Source organism: Scyliorhinus canicula, chromosome 2, assembly GCF_902713615.1.
Source record: "Scyliorhinus canicula chromosome 2, sScyCan1.1, whole genome shotgun sequence".
Classification (NCBI taxonomy): Eukaryota; Metazoa; Chordata; class Chondrichthyes; order Carcharhiniformes; family Scyliorhinidae; genus Scyliorhinus; species Scyliorhinus canicula.
Window position 1 is genome coordinate 280,457,578 of NC_052147.1, and position 18,610 is coordinate 280,476,187.

Consider the following 18,610-nt stretch of genomic DNA (forward strand, 5'->3'; position numbering starts at 1 on the left):
GGGGTACCGGGTTGCTGCTGAAATGGCCAGGAATGAGGTGGAATATGCAGGGGGTGCTGGGGGGGAGGGGAGTAGCCGCCGCGGGGAACAGGCCGAGCGAGGGGCGCTGGCCTGGGGCGGGCAGGGGAAGGGTTATGGCTAGTCGGCAGGGGAGGGGGGCAGGGAGCCCTCTGATCCGGCTGATAACCTGGAATGTGAGGGGGCTGAACGGGCCGGTCAAGCGGGCCCGGATGTTTTCGCGCCTGAAGGGGCTGAAGGCGGACGTGGCCATGCTCCAGGAGACACACCTGAAGGTGCCGGACCAGGTTCGACTGAGGAAGGGATGGGTGGGCCAAGTATTTCATTCAGGGCTGGATGAGAAGAATCGGGGGGTGGCGATCCTAGTGGGAAAGAGGTGTCATTTGAGGCATTAAATGTGGTGGCTGACAGTGGCGGGAGGTATGTGATGGTGAGTGGCAAGCTGCAGGGGGAGCGGGTGGTGCTGGTGAATGTTTACGCCCCAAACTGGGACGATGCGGGGTTTATGCGCCGCATGTTGGGCCGCATTCCGGACCTGGAGGCTGGGGGCCTGATCATGGGGGGGGGGACTTCAACACGGTGCTGGATCCCCCATTGGATCGATCCAAGTCCCGGACGGGTAGGAGGCCGGCGGCGGCTAAGGTGTTGAGGGGGTTTATGGATCAGATGGGAGGGGTGGATCCCTGGAGGTTTGCGAGGCCAAGGGCCAGGGAGTACTCATTTTTCTCCCACATGCATAAGGCCTATTCCAGGATTGATTTTTTTTGTCCTGAGCAAGGGGCTGGTTTCGAGGGTGGAGAATGCTGAATACTCCGCCATAGTCATTTCGGATCATGCCCCGCACTGGGTGGACCTCGGGCTGGGGGAGGAGAGGGACCAGCGTCCGCTCTGGCGCTTGGAGGTGGGGCTGCTGGCAGACGAGGAGGTGGCTGGGAGGGTTCGGGGGTGTATCGAGAGGTACCTTGAGGCCAATGATAACGGGGAGGTCTGAGTGGGGACGGTCTGGGAGGCATTGAAGGCGGGTGATTAGAGGGGAGTTGATTTCCATCTGAACCCATAGGGAGAGCAGAGGGAGAGGGAGAGATTGGTGGGGGAGATGGTGAGCGTGGACAGGTGATATACGGAGGCTCCGGAGGAGGGATTGCTCGGGGAGCGGCGTAGCCTTCAGGCCAGGTTCGATCTACTGACCACCAGAAAGGCGGAAGCTCAGTGGAGGAAAGCACAGGGGGCGGTGTATGAATACGGGGAGAAGGCGAGTAGGATGCTGGCACACCAGCTCCGAAAGCGGGACGCGGCCAGGGAGATTGGGGGAGTGAAGGATAGAGATGGGAAGGTGGTGCGGAGGGGGGTAGATGTTAATGGGGTCTTTAGGCACTTTTATGGGGAATTGTACCGGTCTGAACCCCCGGTGGAGGGGTGGGGGGGGGGGGGGGGGGGGGAAGGGGGCGCTTCTTGGACAAGCTGCGATTTCCGAAGGTGGAGGAGGGGCAGGTGGAGGGACTGGGGGGCGCCGATTGAGCTGGAGGAGCTGGTTAAAGGGATAGGGAGCATGCAGCCGGGGAAGGCGCGGGGTCGGATGGGTTTCCATCCATATGCGGACCTGTTGGGCCCCCTGTTGGTTCGGACCTTTAACGAGGCAAGGGAGGGGGGGGCTTTGTCCCCAACTATGTCACGGGCGCTGATTTCCTTGATCCTTAAGTGGGACAAGGACCCTCTGCAGTGTGGGTCATATAGGCCGATCTCGCTGCTAAATGTAGACGCCAAGCTGTTGGCAAAGATCTTAGCTACAAGAATAGAGGATTGTGTGCCGGGGGTCATTCACGAGGACTAGACGGGGTTTGTAAAGGGAAGGCAGTTGAATACCAACATACGAAGGCTTCTGAATGTCATTATGATGCCGGCTGTGGAATGGGAGGCGGAGATAGTGGTGACATTAGACGCGGAGAAGGCCTTTGATAGGGTTGAGTGGGGGTATCTGTGGGAGGTGTTGGAAAGGTTTGGGTTTGGGGAGGGGTTTATCCGGTGGGTGAGGTTGCTTTATGAGGCCCCGATGGCGAGTGTAGCCACGAATAGGAGGAGGTCGGAGTACTTTCGGCTGCACCGGGGGATGAGACAGGGGTGTCCCCTGTACCCCTTGCTTTTTGCGTTGGCAATTGAGCCCCTGGCCATGGCGTTGAGGGAGTCAGGGAACTGGAGGGGCCCGGTGCGGGGTGGGGAGGAGCATCGAGTGTCGCTGTATGCGGACGACCTGTTGCTGTATGTGGCGGACCCGGTGGGGGGGATGCCGGAGGTGATGAGGATTCTCAGCGAATTTGGGGGCTTTTCTGGGTATAAGCTCAACCTGGGTAAGAGCGAGCTGTTCGTGGTGCACCCGGGGGATCAGGAGCAGGGGATTGGTAGGCTCCCACTGAAGCAGGCAGGGTGGAGCTTTAGGTACCTGGGAGTCCAGGTGGCTAGGAGCTGGGGGGCTCTGCATAAGCTCAACCTTACAAGGTTGGTGGAGCAAATGGAGGAGGAGTTCAAAAAGTGGGATATGTTACCGCTGTCGCTGGCGGGTAGGATGCAGTCCGTTAAGATGACGGTGCTCCCGAGATTTTTGTTCCTGTTCCAGTGCCTTCCCATCCTTATCCCGAAGGCCTTTTTTTAGGAGATTTAACAGGAGTATTACGCGATTTGTATGGGCGCATGGGACTCCGAGGGTGAGAAGGGTGTTCTTGGAGCGGGGCAGGGATAGGGGGGAGCTGGCGCTGCCCAACCTCTGTGGGTACTATTGGGCTGCCAACGCAGCGATGGTGCGTAAGTCGGTAATGGACGGGGAAGGGGCAGCATGGAAGAGGATGGAGATGGCGTCCTGTGTGGACACGAGCCTGGAGGCGCTGGTAACGGTGCCGTTGCCGCTCCCTCCAACGAGGTATACCACGAGCCCGGTGGTGGTGGATACCCTCAAAATTTGGGGGCAATGGAGACGGCATGGGGGGAGGTGGGGGGCTCGATGGAGTCCCCGATACAGGGGAACCACCGGTTTGTTCCAGGGAGCATTGATGGTGGATTTCTGGGCTGGCACAGGGCAGGGGTTAGGAGGTTGAGGGACCTGTTTGTGGATGGGAGGTTCGTGAGCCTGGGGGAGTTAGAGGGGAAGTCTGGGCTCCCCCCGGGGAACATGTTTAGGTACATGCAGGTTAGGGCGTTTGCCAGACAGCAGGTGGAGGGGTTCCCTCTGTTGCCCCCACGTCGGGTACGGGACAGGGTGCTCTCGGGGGTGTGGGTTGGAGGAGGGAGGATTTTGGACGTATACCGCGTAATGCAGGAGGTAGAAGAGGCTTCGGTGGAGGAGCTGATGGGTAAATGGGAAGAGGAGCTGGGTGAGGAAATTGAGGAGGGGACGTGGGCGGATGCCCTGGAAAGGGTGAATTCCTCCTCTTCCTGTGCGATGCTTAGCCTCATACAGTTCAAAGTACTGCACATGGCCCACATGACTGGGACGAGGATGAGTAGGTTTTTCGGGGGCGAAGACAGGTGTGCTAAGTGCTCGGGGAGCCCAGCGAACCATGCCCATATGTTTTGGGCATGCCCAGCGCTGGGGGAGTTTTGGAAGTGGGTAGCAAGGACGGTGTTAAGGGTGGTGGGATCCAGGGTCAAGCCAGGCTGGGGACTCGCAAGTTTTGGGGTTGCAGTGGAGCCAGGAGTGCAGGAGGCGAAAGAGGCCGGTGTTCTGGCCTTTGCGTCCCTAGTAGCCCGGCGGAGGATCTTTCTTCAATGGAAGGATGCGAGGCCCCCAAGCGTGGAGGCCTGGATCAATGATATGGCGGGGTTCATTAAATTGGAGAAGGTGAAATTTGCCCTGAGGGGATCAGTACAGGGGTTCTTTAGGCGGTGGCAGCCTTTCCTGGACTTCCTGGCGGAACGGTAGGGAAATAGGCCGGCAGCAGCAGCAACCCGGGGGAGGGGATTTGGTTTGGTGGGAGGGAGAATTGTGTACATGGGTTTGCTGGATGTGGCGGGTGTTATCTCTTTCCTTTTTGTTGTTTGCTTTTCTTGTTTTAGTAGTTCTTTTGTAGTTGGATGGTTGTTGTTCTTGGGTTTCTACCATGGTTGTCTTGTTAATATTGTTTTGTTGTTTATATTTTGTGAAAACCTTAATAAAAATTATTTCAAAAAATAAAATAAAAAAAAGATCCTCTATTGTAGGAGATGGCCATTCCCTGGCACTTGTGTGGCACGAATGTAATTTGCCACTTGTCAGCCCAAGCCTGGGTATTGTCCAGGTCTTGCTGCATTTGTACATGGACTGCTTCATTATCCGAGGAGTCATGAAGGATCCTTCGGCAGCACCTTTCAAACCAACAACCACTACTATCTAGAAGGACAAGAACAGCAGATACCTGGGAACCCCACCACCTGGAGGTTCCCCTTCAAGTCACTCACCACCCTGACTTGGAAATATATCGCCGTTCCTTCACTGTCGCTGGGGCAACATCCTGGAACTTCATCCCTAACAGCACAGTGGGTGTACCTACACCTGAAGGACTGCAGCGATTCAAGAAGGCAGCTCAGCACCATCTTCTGAAGGGCAACTAGGGATGGGCAGTGAATACTGGCCTAACCAGCGACGCCCACAACCCGTAAATGAATTTTTAAAATCTTCCTTGAAAAACCCGATCAAGTCGCTGAACATTGTGCAGTCATCCGCAAACATCCCCACTTCATAGATTCACTTCTGACCTTATGATGGGAGGTTGTTGATGAAGCAGCTGAAGATGGTTGGGCTTTAGACACTACCCTGAGGAACTCCAGCAGTGATGTCCTGGAGCTCACTGAATTCAATTTTTTAAAATCCAGAATTAAAAGTCTAATGACGACCATGAAATACTTGTCGAAGTTCAGGGAAGGAAATCTGTCGTCCTTACCTCGTCTGGTCTATACGTGACTCCAGACACACAGCATTGTGGTTGACTGTTAATTTTTTTTGATACATTTAGAGTACCCAATTCATTTTTTCCAATTAAGGGGCAATTTAGCGTGGCCAATCCACCTAGCCTGCACATCTTTGGGTTGTGGGGGTGAAACCCACGCAAACACGGGGAGAATGTGTAAACTCCACACGGACAGTGACCCAGAGCCGGGATCAAACCTGGGACCTCGGTGCCGTGAGGCAGCAGGGCTAACCCACTGTGCCACCGTGCTGCCCTGGTTGACTCTTAAATGCCCTCGAAAATGAGCAATAAATGCTGACCCAGCGACGCCCACATCCCATGAACAAATAAAAAAAAGATTTTTTTTGGATAAATTTAGAGTACCCAATTCATTTTTTCCAATTAAGGGGCAATTTAGCGTGGCCAATCCGCCGAGCCTGCACATCTTTGGGTTGTCGGGGGCGAAACCCACGCAGACACGGGGAGAATGTGCAAACTCCACACGGACAGAGCCGGGATCAAACCTGGGACCTCAGCGCCGTGAGGCAGCAGTGCTTAGATTACCCAATTATTTTTTTTCCAATTTTTAGGGGGCAATTTAGCATGGCCAATCCACCTACTCTGCACATTTTTTTTTTGGGTTGTGGGGGCGAAACCCACGCAGACACGGGGAGAATGTGCAAACTCCACACGGACAGTGACCCAGAGCCGGGATCGAACCTGGGTCCTCAGCGCCGTGAGGCAGCTGTGCTAACCACTAGGCCACCGTGCTGCCCTGTGAGGCAGCAGTGCTAACCCACTACGCCACCGTGCTGCCCCAAAAACACCGGGGAATTCGAGCTGAAAATATACATGCTTGAGCTGTTTGCTCGGGGGCAGGGTAAAGTAACGCTGTTTGGCCAATTCCAGGGTGTTTCCAAACACCGTTGTGTTTAGTTCCTTGTTATCAAGAGGTCGCTCACTCCGGTAGCCTGTCTCTTGTTGCTTTGGTGACCAAGCGAGTAACCTGAGCTCTCAGGCTCCTGGAGAAAGCTAACTGCGTAAACAATCGGATCTCTCTCCGCTGGTTGCTACCAACAAACTCCCACTGAGCTTCTTTTCACACAGTCCTTTGTCTCTGCCCTGCTATAAAATCCAGGCAGATTCCAGCCCGCTCAAAATATCTTCTTCGACGATTCCTGAAGGTTGTGCGATATAGGAGAGCTGTAACAATGGTGAGCTTGCTGGCTTTAATTCTGACTTGATGCATACTGTGCACCAATTCGCATTCATAAGGCAAAGCCTTTTGAAAAACGTTACCAAAACAACCACTCAGGCTCTTAATTAGGGGCATTAATCGGACAACAGTTGAACACAAGAGAGATTTTGGCATGCGACCGAAAATAAAACTCGGTCAAAGAATGGAAAGGTAAAGAGAGAGGGAGACAGACGGGGGTGGGGGGTTTAGGGAGAGAGTTCCACTGAAGCCGATGGTGGGCTCACTGAAGGCACAGCCGCCAATGATCGCTGTTGGGGGTGGGGTGGACAAGAGGCCGGAATTGGGAGAAATGTGGAAATAGACACACTGCTTAACACAAGGGACTGTCTGTGCAGAGTCTGCACGTTCTCCCCGTGTCTGCATGGGTTTCCTCCGGCTGCTCCGGTTTCCTCCCACAGTCCGAAGATGTGCAGGTTAGGTGGATTGGCCGTGCTAAATTGCCCCTTATTGTTTAAAGATATGCAGATTTGATGTGCCGAATGGCCTCCCTCTGCGCTGTAGGGATTCTATGGCTCTTGTAGGGAGCCAGGGAGCGGGGAGATGAGAATTCTTAATGCGTGCAGCGAGTTTCTGTGCAAGAGGGTGGTGTGGGAGGAGAATGGTATTGAGCTATTGATGGATCTTGCACCGCAACATAATCTCTCGGCCTGCCTTGTTGTGAGAGGCTGCCAATTGACAGGGAATTGGGGTAAATGGGGGCTAGGGTGGGAGTGGGGGAGGATTCCAGTACAACTGGTGATGTTTGCTGATTTTTGCTGCCTCGGCAGCCTTGCTGTCTGGGAACTCACTGTCTGAGTTATCTTGCTTCAAGAGGTTTTAGAAAGGAACAAGACGGATTCTCTTGTCGAGTAATAGGCTGGTGGTCCCCCGGGTACCTGACACTGCGGCAGTGCAATCATGAAATCAGAGATGCCACGTTTGGGTGCAAATGATCGGGCGCTTCACCTGTGGGAGGGGTACAGAACTGAAGAGTAAGGACTTCAGTGAGCTGAATGTTCACTCCCCGCCACCCCCTTAGTTGCACAAAATGTAGAGGTCCAGAACCAGACCATTCGGCCCATCTAGTCCATACTGCTTTATGTTCCAACCAAGTCTCCTTCCCCTTCGGGGCGACACGGTAGCACAGTGGTTAGCACTGTTGCTTCACAGTGCCAGGGTCCCAGGTTTGATTCCCAGCTTGGGTCACTGTCTGTGCAGAGTCTGCACATTCTCCCCGTGTCTGCGTGGGTTTCCCGCGGTGTTCCGGTTTCCTCCCACAGTCCAAAGATGTGCAGGTTAGGTGGATTGGCCATGCTAAATTGCCCCTGTGTGTCCAAAAAGGTTACGGGAATAGGGTGGAGGTGTGGTCTTAATTGGGGGTGCTCATTCCAGGGGCTGGTGCAGACTTGATGGGCCGAATGGCCTCCTTCTGCACTGTAGATTCTATGATTCACCGCTTCCTCTCTCACTATCAACATATTCTATTATTTAGTCTCACCTTTTCCCTTCCTTCAAATGTATCCGTGTAATGTGCGTCAAACACTCCCTATGACAGTGAATTCCATATTCTCCCCACTCTCCAGCTGAAGGAGTTTCTCCTGAATTCCGCATTTGCTTTATTAATGACTAAAATTGCTTTATTCACTCACACATTAACAGGAATGAAGCGCACAGTGAATTAAGGAGTTCAGCTCAGCTCAACCCGAAACCTGAGCCCCAGATTGTGGATTCAGTCCCAAGTGGAAACATTCTCTCATCATATATTCCATCAAACATGTTCATGGTTTTAATGGTCCCTATGAGGCCTTCTCTTTTTTGTATAAGACCGATCTTTGAGAGGGCTAGCCAATTAGTGCCAGTCATCTGTGTTTCTGTCTCCCTTCAATGATATGTTCTGTCTGGATCTCTGCATTGGGTTGGAGAACAAAAGGTTTGCAGCACTGGAAGAATCCAGGAATAATGTGATTTTTATTCCCCAAAATTATATTTTATTCATACAATTTGTAAAAGTACGTCACAAAACATTTCAACTTGAACTTCAAAATAAATAATAATCTTTATTATTGTCACAAGTAGGTTTACATTAACATTGCAGTGAGGTTACTGTGAACAGCCCCCAGTCGCCACATTCCGGCGCCTGTTCGGGTACACAGAGGGAGAATTCAGAATGTCCAATTCATCTAACAGCACGTCTTTTGGGATGTGTGGGAGGAAACCGGAGCACCCGGAGGAAACCTTCGCAGACACGGGGAGAAGGTGCAGACTCCACACAGACACTGGTTTAGCTCACTGGGCTAAATCGCTGGCTTTTAAAGCAGACCAAGCAGGCCAGTAGCACGGTTCGATTCCCGTACCAGCCTCCCCGGACAGGCGCCGGAATGTGGCGACTAGGGGGGATTTTCACAGTAACTTCATTTGAAGCCTACTCGTGACAATAAGCGATTTTCATTTTTCACAGTGACCCAAGCCAACTGAAAGATTCCAGATAGTGCAGTAGAATTCAACATCCCCTCATACAGCTTGTTCCCCTCCGAGATGCCGCAATACAATTTCAATATTCTTGTATTGGCAAAGTGCGTTCAATGTCAGTCAGCCAGGGCAATGGGTTCTACCTGCCTTCGGTCAGTGCTGCGGTTAGCCACATGGAGCTGGAACGGGCTTCCCACGGATAGGGTGGGGATTGGACCTGATGCCCCCTGTGGGTCAACAGAAGTACACCACTGTGCAAATAAACGGTACACGAATACATGGGATAAAGCAGGTGGCTTGAAAAAGGTGCTTGCTCCTCGGGGAACGTGAGCTGAAAGGGGAGGTTATTAGAAATAGCGGAGGCTCAAAAAAATGTGGTCTGCAATTTACTTTCCGAGAATTTACTGAGAAATTTGACTTTGGGCTTCCGATCTTGTCTGTCAGCAAGCCGTTTCTATTCGCCCGTCTCGGTGTTTTCATACTGGCCACAGATATGAGAATGTCAACTGAATTCAAGTGTGCTCCACCCAGGGAAATATTTTAAGCAAAAGCAGAACATACTGGACAATCTCTTTTTTTTATTTTAAAGTGCTCACTTCTGTTTTTTCCAATGAAGGGGCAATTTAGCGGGGCCAATCCACCTAGCCTGCACATTTTTGGGTCGTGGGGGTGAGACCCAAGCAGACACGGGCAGAATGTGCAAACTCCACACGGACAGTTACCCATAGCCGGGATCGAACCCGGGTCCTCGGCGCCGTGAGGCAGCGGTGCTAACCACTGCGCCACCGTGCCACCCTAATACTAGACAATCGAAGTAGGCCTGGCAACATCTGTGGAGAGAGAAGGGAGCTAACGGTTCGAGTCTGGGTGACTCGAGTCTGAGAGAACTGGAAATAAGATCAGATTTATGGGACTGGATAGAGGGCCAGCGATAAGTGGGGACTGAACAAAGACAAAGGGAATGTAAATGGTAGAGATAATGACTAAGAAGGTGCGGATAGTGGCACATTAAGAGATCAGAATGTGCTAAAATAAAAGCAACACATAACCACCTTCTAAAGGGCAATTAGGGATGGGCAATAAATGCTGGCCTAATCAGTGACGCCCACGTCCTGTAAATGAATAAAATTGTAATAATCCACAGGAGGCAGGAGTCCCGTCACCACGCCAATAACTATATACAAGAGCCGCTCCAACAGTGCTGCTAGCATTCCAGTCAACTTAAGACTGGATCACAAAGCCTACACAGGTGCTTATATGGGCCCCCTCAATGAGCTATCATTGAGGGAGCTCATACTCCAATTGGCCAACCAATAATGCTAATTGGAGATCATTACAAAAATAATAAGGCTGCTCTTTTATGTTTTAAAAGTAAGACAAGATGATCGAATGCTTGGGTTCCCAGCTTAGTCTGGTATTGAAATTAGCCCCCCCGCAGACCTTTTATTAATTTCATATTATGCCTGAAATTGAGAATTGCAGAACTCATAATGAAGGGGGGGGGGGGGGGGGGGGGGGGAGGAGGTGCAATAGATGTATGCGGATAGAATGAAATGAAGCAAGGTTGAAGGAGGCACACATGGAGGATAAAGACCAGCACAGACCCTATGCTATCTAACTCTATGTAATAGTAATTGCTCATTTCTCTCCCGCAGCGTGAGTGTATCTCCATCCATGTTGGCCAAGCCGGTGTCCAGATGGGCAATGCCTGCTGGGAGCTGTACTGTTTGGAACATGGTATCCAGCCTGATGGGCAGATGCCCAGTGATAAGACCATTGGAGGTGGTGATGACTCCTTCAACACCTTCTTCAGTGAGACTGGAGCAGGGAAACACGTCCCGCGAGCTGTCTTTGTCGATTTGGAGCCGACTGTGATTGGTAAGTCAAAGGACCGTGAGGCTATGTTTCTCAAAAAGTCAGAATCTCTCACTCAGCAACACTATCCTTCTCATTTATGTATATTTTCAATTCTGTGATCTTCTGAAGGCACAAGAGACGGCCAGTTAGCCCCTGGAGCCTTTTCCACCATTTCAATTAGATGATAGGTGAGATGTATCATAAATCCATTTATAACCACCATTTTCTTTTAAATTTAGAATGTCCAATTATTTCTTTATTTTTTCAATTAAGGGGCAATTTAGAGTGACCAATCCACCTCAGCTACACATCTTTGGGTTGTGGGGATGAAACCCATGCAGACACGGGGAGAATGTGCAAACTCCACACAGACAGTGACCGGGGGCCGGGATCAAACCTGGGACCTCAGCGCCGCACAGTGCTAACCACAGCGCCACATGTCACCCTCATTTATAACCACCATGTTTCCATAACCCTTGAATTACTCGTCTAAGAAAAAAATCTATCCATCTTGGCTTTACAATTTTTTAATTGACTCCCAGTCTCAGCTTTTTGGGAAGTGAGAGAGTTCCAGAAGTCTACCCCTCTTTGTGTGAAGAGGTGTTTCCTTGCATTACCCCTGAATGGCCTGGTGCCCCCATTCTAAACTTCCTCTACCAGGGGAAATAGTTCCTCTTTATAATAATAATCTTTATTGGTGTCACAAGTAGGCTTACATTAACACTGCAATGAAGTCACTGTGAAAATCCCCTAGTCGCCACATTCCGGCACCTGTTCGGTAACACTGAGGGAGAATTCAGAATGTCCAATTTACCTAATGTCATGTCCTTCGGGACTTGTGGGAGGAAACCGGAGCACCCGGAGGAAACCCACGCAGACACGGGGGGAACGTGCAGACTCCGCACAGACAGTGACCCAAGCCGGGAATCGAACCCGGGACCCTGGAGCTGTGAAGCAACAGTGCTAACCACTGTGCTGCCATGCTGCCCATGATGGTTAATCTCAACATGATTCCTGTCACCTCAGAAGAGCAGGGTTACCCCCTACCCGATCAAAATGCCACCTTGGCACTGCTAGTATGGCACCATGGCAGTGTCACCTGGGAATCTTGGCTGTGCCAGGCTGACAACCAGATGGCATCAGCAGTGCCAGGGTGCCACCCTGCCCAGAGGCCGCCACTAGCCTCCTCCAATTCCAGACCTGATACGTTAGCTCTGTGTTTCTTTTCACAGATACTGTCAGACCCGCTGAGTGCTCCCAGCATTTTCTGTTTTTATTTCCTCTACTTTGGTCCCTTTGCCCTTTAACAGGCTTTAGAGGGCAGCACGGTAGCACAGTGGTTAGCACAGTTGCTTTACAGCACCGGGGTGCCAGGTTCGAATCCCGGCTTGGGTCACTGTCTGTGCGGAGTCTGCACGTTCTTCCCATGTCTGCGTGGGTTTCCTCCGGGTGCTCCGGTTTCCTCCCACAGTCCAAAGATGCAGGTGTCAGGTGGATTGGCCATGCTAAATTGCCCTTAATGTCCAAAATGGTAAGGTGGTGTTACGGGGATGGGGTCGAGATGTGGGCTTATGTAGGGTGCTCTTTCCAAGGACCGGTGCAGACTCGATGGGCTGAATGGCTTCCTTCTGCACTGTCAATTCTATCTATGTAAAGTTAAGTTGAAGAGGCGGATATGCCCACATGGGTCAGTGTGTATATTCTTGGACAAGCAATCAAAACCTTTCATGATAAATGTATTCTAGACGAGGTCCGTACTGGTACCTATCGGCAGCTGTTCCACCCCGAGCAACTCATCACCGGGAAGGAAGATGCGGCCAACAACTACGCTCGAGGGCACTACACCATCGGCAAGGAGCTGATTGACTTAGTTCTGGACAGACTTCGCAAATTGGTAAGTATTAAGCTAACGGTTATGGGCTTGTGAATTATAAAGAAAAAGGACTTGCATTTCTGGACCTCCTTCCCAGCCAGTTAAGCATTTATTGAAGCGGTCCATACTGTAATGTTGGCGGACACAGCAGCCAATTTACATGCTGCAAACACGTACAAACAGCAGTGAGAGAAATGGTCAAATCATCCATTTATTTTTGTAATGTTGATTGAGGGATAAATACTGTCCCAGCACATCAAATCTGCTCGTGATCTTTAATGTGCATCCAAAAAGGAGGATGAGGCCATTGGTTTAAGATCTCACTCAAAAGACAGCAGCTCAGGAGGTACCGCACTCCCTGAATACTGGCAATGAATGTTGGCCTGGGATTACGAGCTCCAGTTTTAGCCAACATCTTAGCTAAGGTATGTCTACATCTTTGCCTGTGAGTCACCTTTTTTCTAATCATTCATGGGATGTGGGTGTGGCTGGCTAGGCCAGCATGTATTGCTCATTCCTAATTGCCCATGAGAAGGTGGTGGTGAGCTGCCTTCTCAAGTAACTGCAGTCCACGTGGCGTAGGTACACCCACAGTGCTGTTAGAAAGGGAGAAAGGAACAGCAATATAGTTCCAAGTCAGAACTATAGGATTTACAGTGCAGGAGGCCATTCGGCCCATCGCGTCTACACCGGTCCTTAGAAAGAGCACCCCACTTAATCCAATGCCTCCACCCTATCCCGGTAACTCAGGGCGGGATTCTCCGCCGGCGGGATTTTCCGTTTTGCCGGCGCCCAGGGGTTTCCCGATGCCGTGGGGCTGCCCCACAATGGGAAACCCCATTGACCGTCCGGGGTAACGCAGAATCCCGCCGGCGGGTTGCGGCAGAAATGTGGGGCGGCGGGGCATAGAATCCAGCCCCCAGTAACTCCAAATAACCTTTTGGACACTAAAGGGTAATTTATCATGGCCAATCCACCTAACCTGCACATCTTTGGACTGTGGGAGGAAACCGGAGCACCCGGAGGAAACCCACACACACACGGGGAGAAAGTGCAAACTCCGCACAGACAGTGACCCGAGGCTGGAATTGAACCCAGGTCCCTGGCGCTGTGAGGCTGCAGTGCTAACCATTGTGTCACCATGCCGCCCCTACAGTCAGGATGGAATGTAACTTGAAGAGGAACTTGCCGATGGATCTGTTGTCCTTGCTTTGCTGGGGGGGTAGAAGTCACGGATTTAGAAGATGCTGTTGAGGGAGCCTTAGTGAGTTGCTGCAGTGCATCTTTTAGATGGCACACACCACTGTGTGGAGAAAGATGTTCAAGATGAAGGATGGGGTACCAATCAAACAGGCTGCTTTGTCCTGGATGGTGTCAAGCTTTTTGAATGTGATTGGAACTGCACCCAACCAAGTCCCGTCGAGCTCCCTTTTAAAATCATTTATAAAATCAGCTTCCAATACCTTTTTTCATGTAGAACGTCCCAGATCCTGACAGCTCTCAGAATAAAAATCATTCTCCACTTCCCTCCAGACCTGTTGCCAATGACTTCCTTAAGACCATAAGACATAGGAGCAGAATTAGGCCACTCGGCCCATCGAGTCTGTTCCACCATTCAATCATGGCTGATATTTTTCTCATCCCCATTCTCCTGCCTTCTCCCCATAACCACACATCTCATTAATTAAGAACCTATCTATCTGTCTTAAAGACACTCAGTGAATTGGCCTCCACAGCCTTCTGCGGCAAAGAGTTCCACAGATTCACCACCCTCTGGCTGAAGAAATTCCTCCTCATCTCCATTTTAAAGGATCGTCCCTTCAGTCTGAGATGGTGTCCTCTGCTTCTCGTTTTTCCGACAAGTGGAAACATCCTCTCCACATCCACTCTATCCAGGCCTCGCAATATCCTGTAAGTTTCAATAAGATCCCCCTCTCATCCTTCTAAACTCCAACAAGTACAGACCCAGAGTCCTCAACCGTTCCTCATACGACAAGCTCTTCATTCTAGGGATCATTCTTGTGAACCTCCTCTGGACCCATTCCAAGGCCAGCACATCCTTCCTTAGATACGGGGCCCAAAACTGCTCACAATACTCCAAATGGGATCTGACCAGAGCCTTATACAGCCTCAGAAGTACATCAAATCAATCGCCATTATTTGAACACTATCCACCACTGCCATCATCTTAAAAACCTCAATCAGGTCACCCAAAGTCAAACACTTCTCGAAAGTATTGTGGCCTTGTCTTTTCAGCTATCTTTATAACCAAGTTGCTTATACTGGATATTATTCTAATGGCCTGCTTATCCTTTGATTTAAGGGTGAATTGCCCTATTGGAGGCAGCTTGCTGTCTTGTTCTGCTGCAGTGATTCTGTATAAAGCTTATGTGCTGTTTTCACAGGCTGACCAGTGCACAGGACTCCAGGGTTTCCTCATTTTCCACAGCTTTGGTGGAGGCACCGGCTCCGGTTTCACCTCCCTCCTGATGGAACGTCTCTCCGTCGACTACGGCAAGAAGTCCAAGCTCGAGTTTTCCATCTACCCGGCTCCCCAGATCTCCACAGCTGTAGTGGAACCCTACAACTCCATCCTGACCACCCACACCACACTGGAACACTCGGACTGCGCCTTCATGGTAGACAATGAAGCCATCTATGATATCTGCCGCAGAAACCTGGACATTGAGCGCCCAACATACACCAATTTGAACCGGCTGATTGGTCAGATTGTGTCCTCCATTACGGCCTCCCTTCGCTTTGATGGTGCTTTGAATGTTGATCTGACAGAGTTCCAGACCAATTTGGTTCCCTATCCACGTATCCACTTCCCTCTGGCTACCTATGCCCCTGTGATCTCAGCTGAGAAAGCTTACCATGAGCAACTATCAGTGTCTGAAATCACCAATGCCTGCTTTGAGCCAGCTAACCAGATGGTCAAGTGTGACCCTCGCCATGGTAAGTACATGGCTTGCTGTCTGCTCTACCGTGGTGATGTGGTGCCAAAGGATGTCAATGCTGCCATTGCCACCATCAAGACCAAACGCACCATCCAGTTTGTGGACTGGTGTCCAACTGGTTTCAAAGTGGGCATCAACTACCAGCCTCCCACTGTGGTGCCTGGAGGTGACCTGGCCAAGGTGCAGCGTGCTGTGTGTATGCTGAGCAACACTACGGCCATCGCTGAAGCCTGGGCTCGCCTCGATCACAAGTTTGACCTGATGTACGCCAAGCGCGCCTTTGTGCATTGGTATGTGGGTGAGGGGATGGAGGAAGGGGAGTTCTCAGAGGCCCGTGAAGACATGGCAGCTTTGGAGAAAGATTACGAAGAGGTTGGCACTGACAGCATTGAAGGTGAAGGAGAGGCAGAAGAAGGTGAGGAATATTAGACCCACAAAAGTAGCCCTGCATCCATAATATTTGGGATCAGCAAGTTGGTGTGATTCAATTGGAAATAACCTTGACCATAGGCATTTTTAACAAGAGGATAGGCACAAAATGGGAGCTAAAAATAGACTGCAGGTACCTCGTCAGCTAGAAAGAAAGGTTAGCAAATCTGGAGAAGGATCCTGCCGCTTAACTTGTCTTTTTTCATTGCTGGTAATGTTCGACATGTTTGTACTTCAGATCTTCAGCGTTTGCAGATACCTCTCTTTCTTCTAATAACACAGAATTCCAGTTCATTGGTTGTGCAAAAGTACTTGTAACTACTTTCAAACTATTTCAAAGCAACAATCGATCATCCCTTACTTCTCAGAAAAAATAACATTATGGATTGTATCAGTGGAATAGTTGAGATATATGCAGCTATAACGATTACAATAAAACATTGTCTATTTTCACCAGCTGTTGTGTCCGTTTTATTGCCCCAAACAGGAAGAGGCCATTCAGCCCCTTGGGTTAGTTCTGTCATTCGGTCAGATCACGGCAGATCTTCATCTTAATTCCATTTACTGGCCTTTGTTTCTATTTGCCCCAAATACCCCTGTACAACAAAAATCGATCAGTTTGGACATTTTCATTGACCCCAGCCTCAATGGCATTTTTGGAGGAGGGGTTCTAGGTTTAAACGACTCGTTCTATGAGGAAGTGCTTCCTGACATAATTCCTGAATGGCCTGGTTGTAGTATTAAGGTTAATCCCCCTCCCCTCCACGCCCTCCATCAATTAGAGGAAATAGTTTCTCTCAACCACATCCTTTAATCATCTTAAGTGTCTCAATTAGGTCACGTCTTAATCGCCTCTACGCAAGGGTCTACAGGCCAAGTCTATGCAACCTTTCCACATAATTTAACCCATTTATCCCCGGTATCATCCTGATGGATCTGCACAGCACCAAGGCAAGAATTGAATGCAGGGGCTCCAGTTATAACCCAGCCCCCTGATGATAAAAGGTAAAACATTGTACCTGCCCATTAGCTTTAAATTATTTTTATTTTTACTTAATCTGACTGATCAATCACAGCTACGAGCATCTGGCCATTTAGAAGATATTCCGATTATCATTCCTTTAACCCAAATTGGAGGTTACTTCAAACCTTTTAGGATTCTGTGTATTCCTTGCATTGCTGATTTATTGAGGCAGACCCAGGCCCTCACACCAAATTCAATCCCTCACATTAGATTCAGACCCTGATATGAAATTCAAGCCATGATGCCAGACGTAGCGCCTCACGCCAAGATCAGGCCCAGACCCCGTACTCAGGCCCTACACCCAGACCCTAATCCTGCTTCTCCAGGCACCCCCCAGGAGCACTGGAAATGGAACTTGCGTAGCCAGCGGTTCCTGTCTCCCTTTTCTGTCATCGATTAAACAATGCCTTTCCTTGTTTGCCATTCTGAAATCCATTCCCCTCAAACTGCACTGAACTGAATTCTATTTGCCATTTCTCTGCCCACCTGACCCATTCATTAATAATTTCCTGCTGACTGCAGCATTCATCCTCACTATCAATCATCCAGGCAGTTGAATTATCTGCAAACCTCTTAATCATGCTGCGGACATTGAAATCATTGGTATATTTATTATTTTAAAAATAAATTTAGAGTACACAATTCTTTTTCCCCCCCAATTAAAGGGTAATTTAGCACGGCCAATTCGCCTATCCTGCACATCTTTGGGTTTTTACATAGAATTTACAGTGCAGAAGGAGGCCATTCGGCTCATCGCGTCTGCACCGGCTCTTGGAAAGAGCACCCTACCCAAGGTCAACACTTCCACCCTATCCCCATAACCCAGTAACCTCACCCAACACTAAGGGCAATTTTTGGACACTAAGGGCAATTTATCATGGCCAATCCACCTAACCTGCACATCTTTGGACTGTGGGAGGAAACCGGAGCACCCGGAGGAAACCCACGCACACACGGGGAGGATGTGCAGACTCCGCACAGACAGTGACCCAAGTCGGAATCGAACCTGGGACCCTGGAGCTGTGAAGCAATTGTGCTATCAACAATGCTACCGTGCATTGCTACCGTGGGGGTGAGACCCACGCAGACACGGGAAGAATGTGCAAACTCCACATGGACAGTGACCCAGGGCCGGGATCGAACCGGAGTCCTCAGTGCTGTGAGGCAGCAGTGCAATGCCAGGGACCCAGGATCAATTCCCGGCTTGGCTCACTGTCTGTGCGGAGTCTGCACGTTCCTCCGGATGCTCCTGTTTACTCCCACAAGTCTCGAAAGACGTGCTGTTAGGTGAATTGGACATTCCGAATTCTCCCTCAGTGTACCCGAACAAGCGCCGGAGTGTGGCGATGAGAGGATTTTCCCAGTAACTTCATTGCACTGTTGATGCAAGCCTACTTGTGGCAGTGATAAAGATTATTATTAACCACTGCACCACCATGCTGCCCAAAATCACTGGTATATACCAAGAAATGCAAGGGACCCGAGTACTGAGCCCTGTGGGACCCCACTGGAAATAACATTCCTGTCACCAAAACACCCACCGCCAATTACCCTTAGCTTCCTTTGCTGAACCAATTTTGTATCCAACTTTCCAATTCCCCTTGAATGCCCATGAGCTTTTATTTTTCTGAGAGTATCAAGATTCTTGATGGGCGAGGGAGTTGGAAGGTATGGGGAGGGGGGTGATAGATAGGAAAGTGAGGTTGACCATAATCAGATTTGCAATGACCTTATTGAATGGCACAGCAGGTTCAGGCCTGCTCTTAACCCCTATGCAAGCCCATGGACCCTGAACCTTGCAACTCAGAGACAAGAGAGCTACCCACTGCA

At 50.3% G+C, this 18,610-nt stretch overlaps 1 protein-coding gene across 1 annotated transcript; it reads left to right on the plus strand.

Annotated features, from left to right (window-relative positions):
• Nucleotides 1-5,869: 5,869 nt before the first annotated feature.
• Nucleotides 5,870-16,212, plus strand: LOC119962186 (tubulin alpha-1D chain). Its single transcript, XM_038790140.1, has 4 exons — nt 5,870-6,145; nt 10,293-10,515; nt 12,240-12,388; nt 14,773-16,212. The coding sequence occupies exons 1-4, from the start codon at nt 6,143-6,145 to the stop codon at nt 15,754-15,756; spliced, it is 1,359 nt and encodes a 452-aa protein (XP_038646068.1). The 5' UTR covers nt 5,870-6,142; the 3' UTR covers nt 15,757-16,212.
• Nucleotides 16,213-18,610: the final 2,398 nt, after the last annotated feature.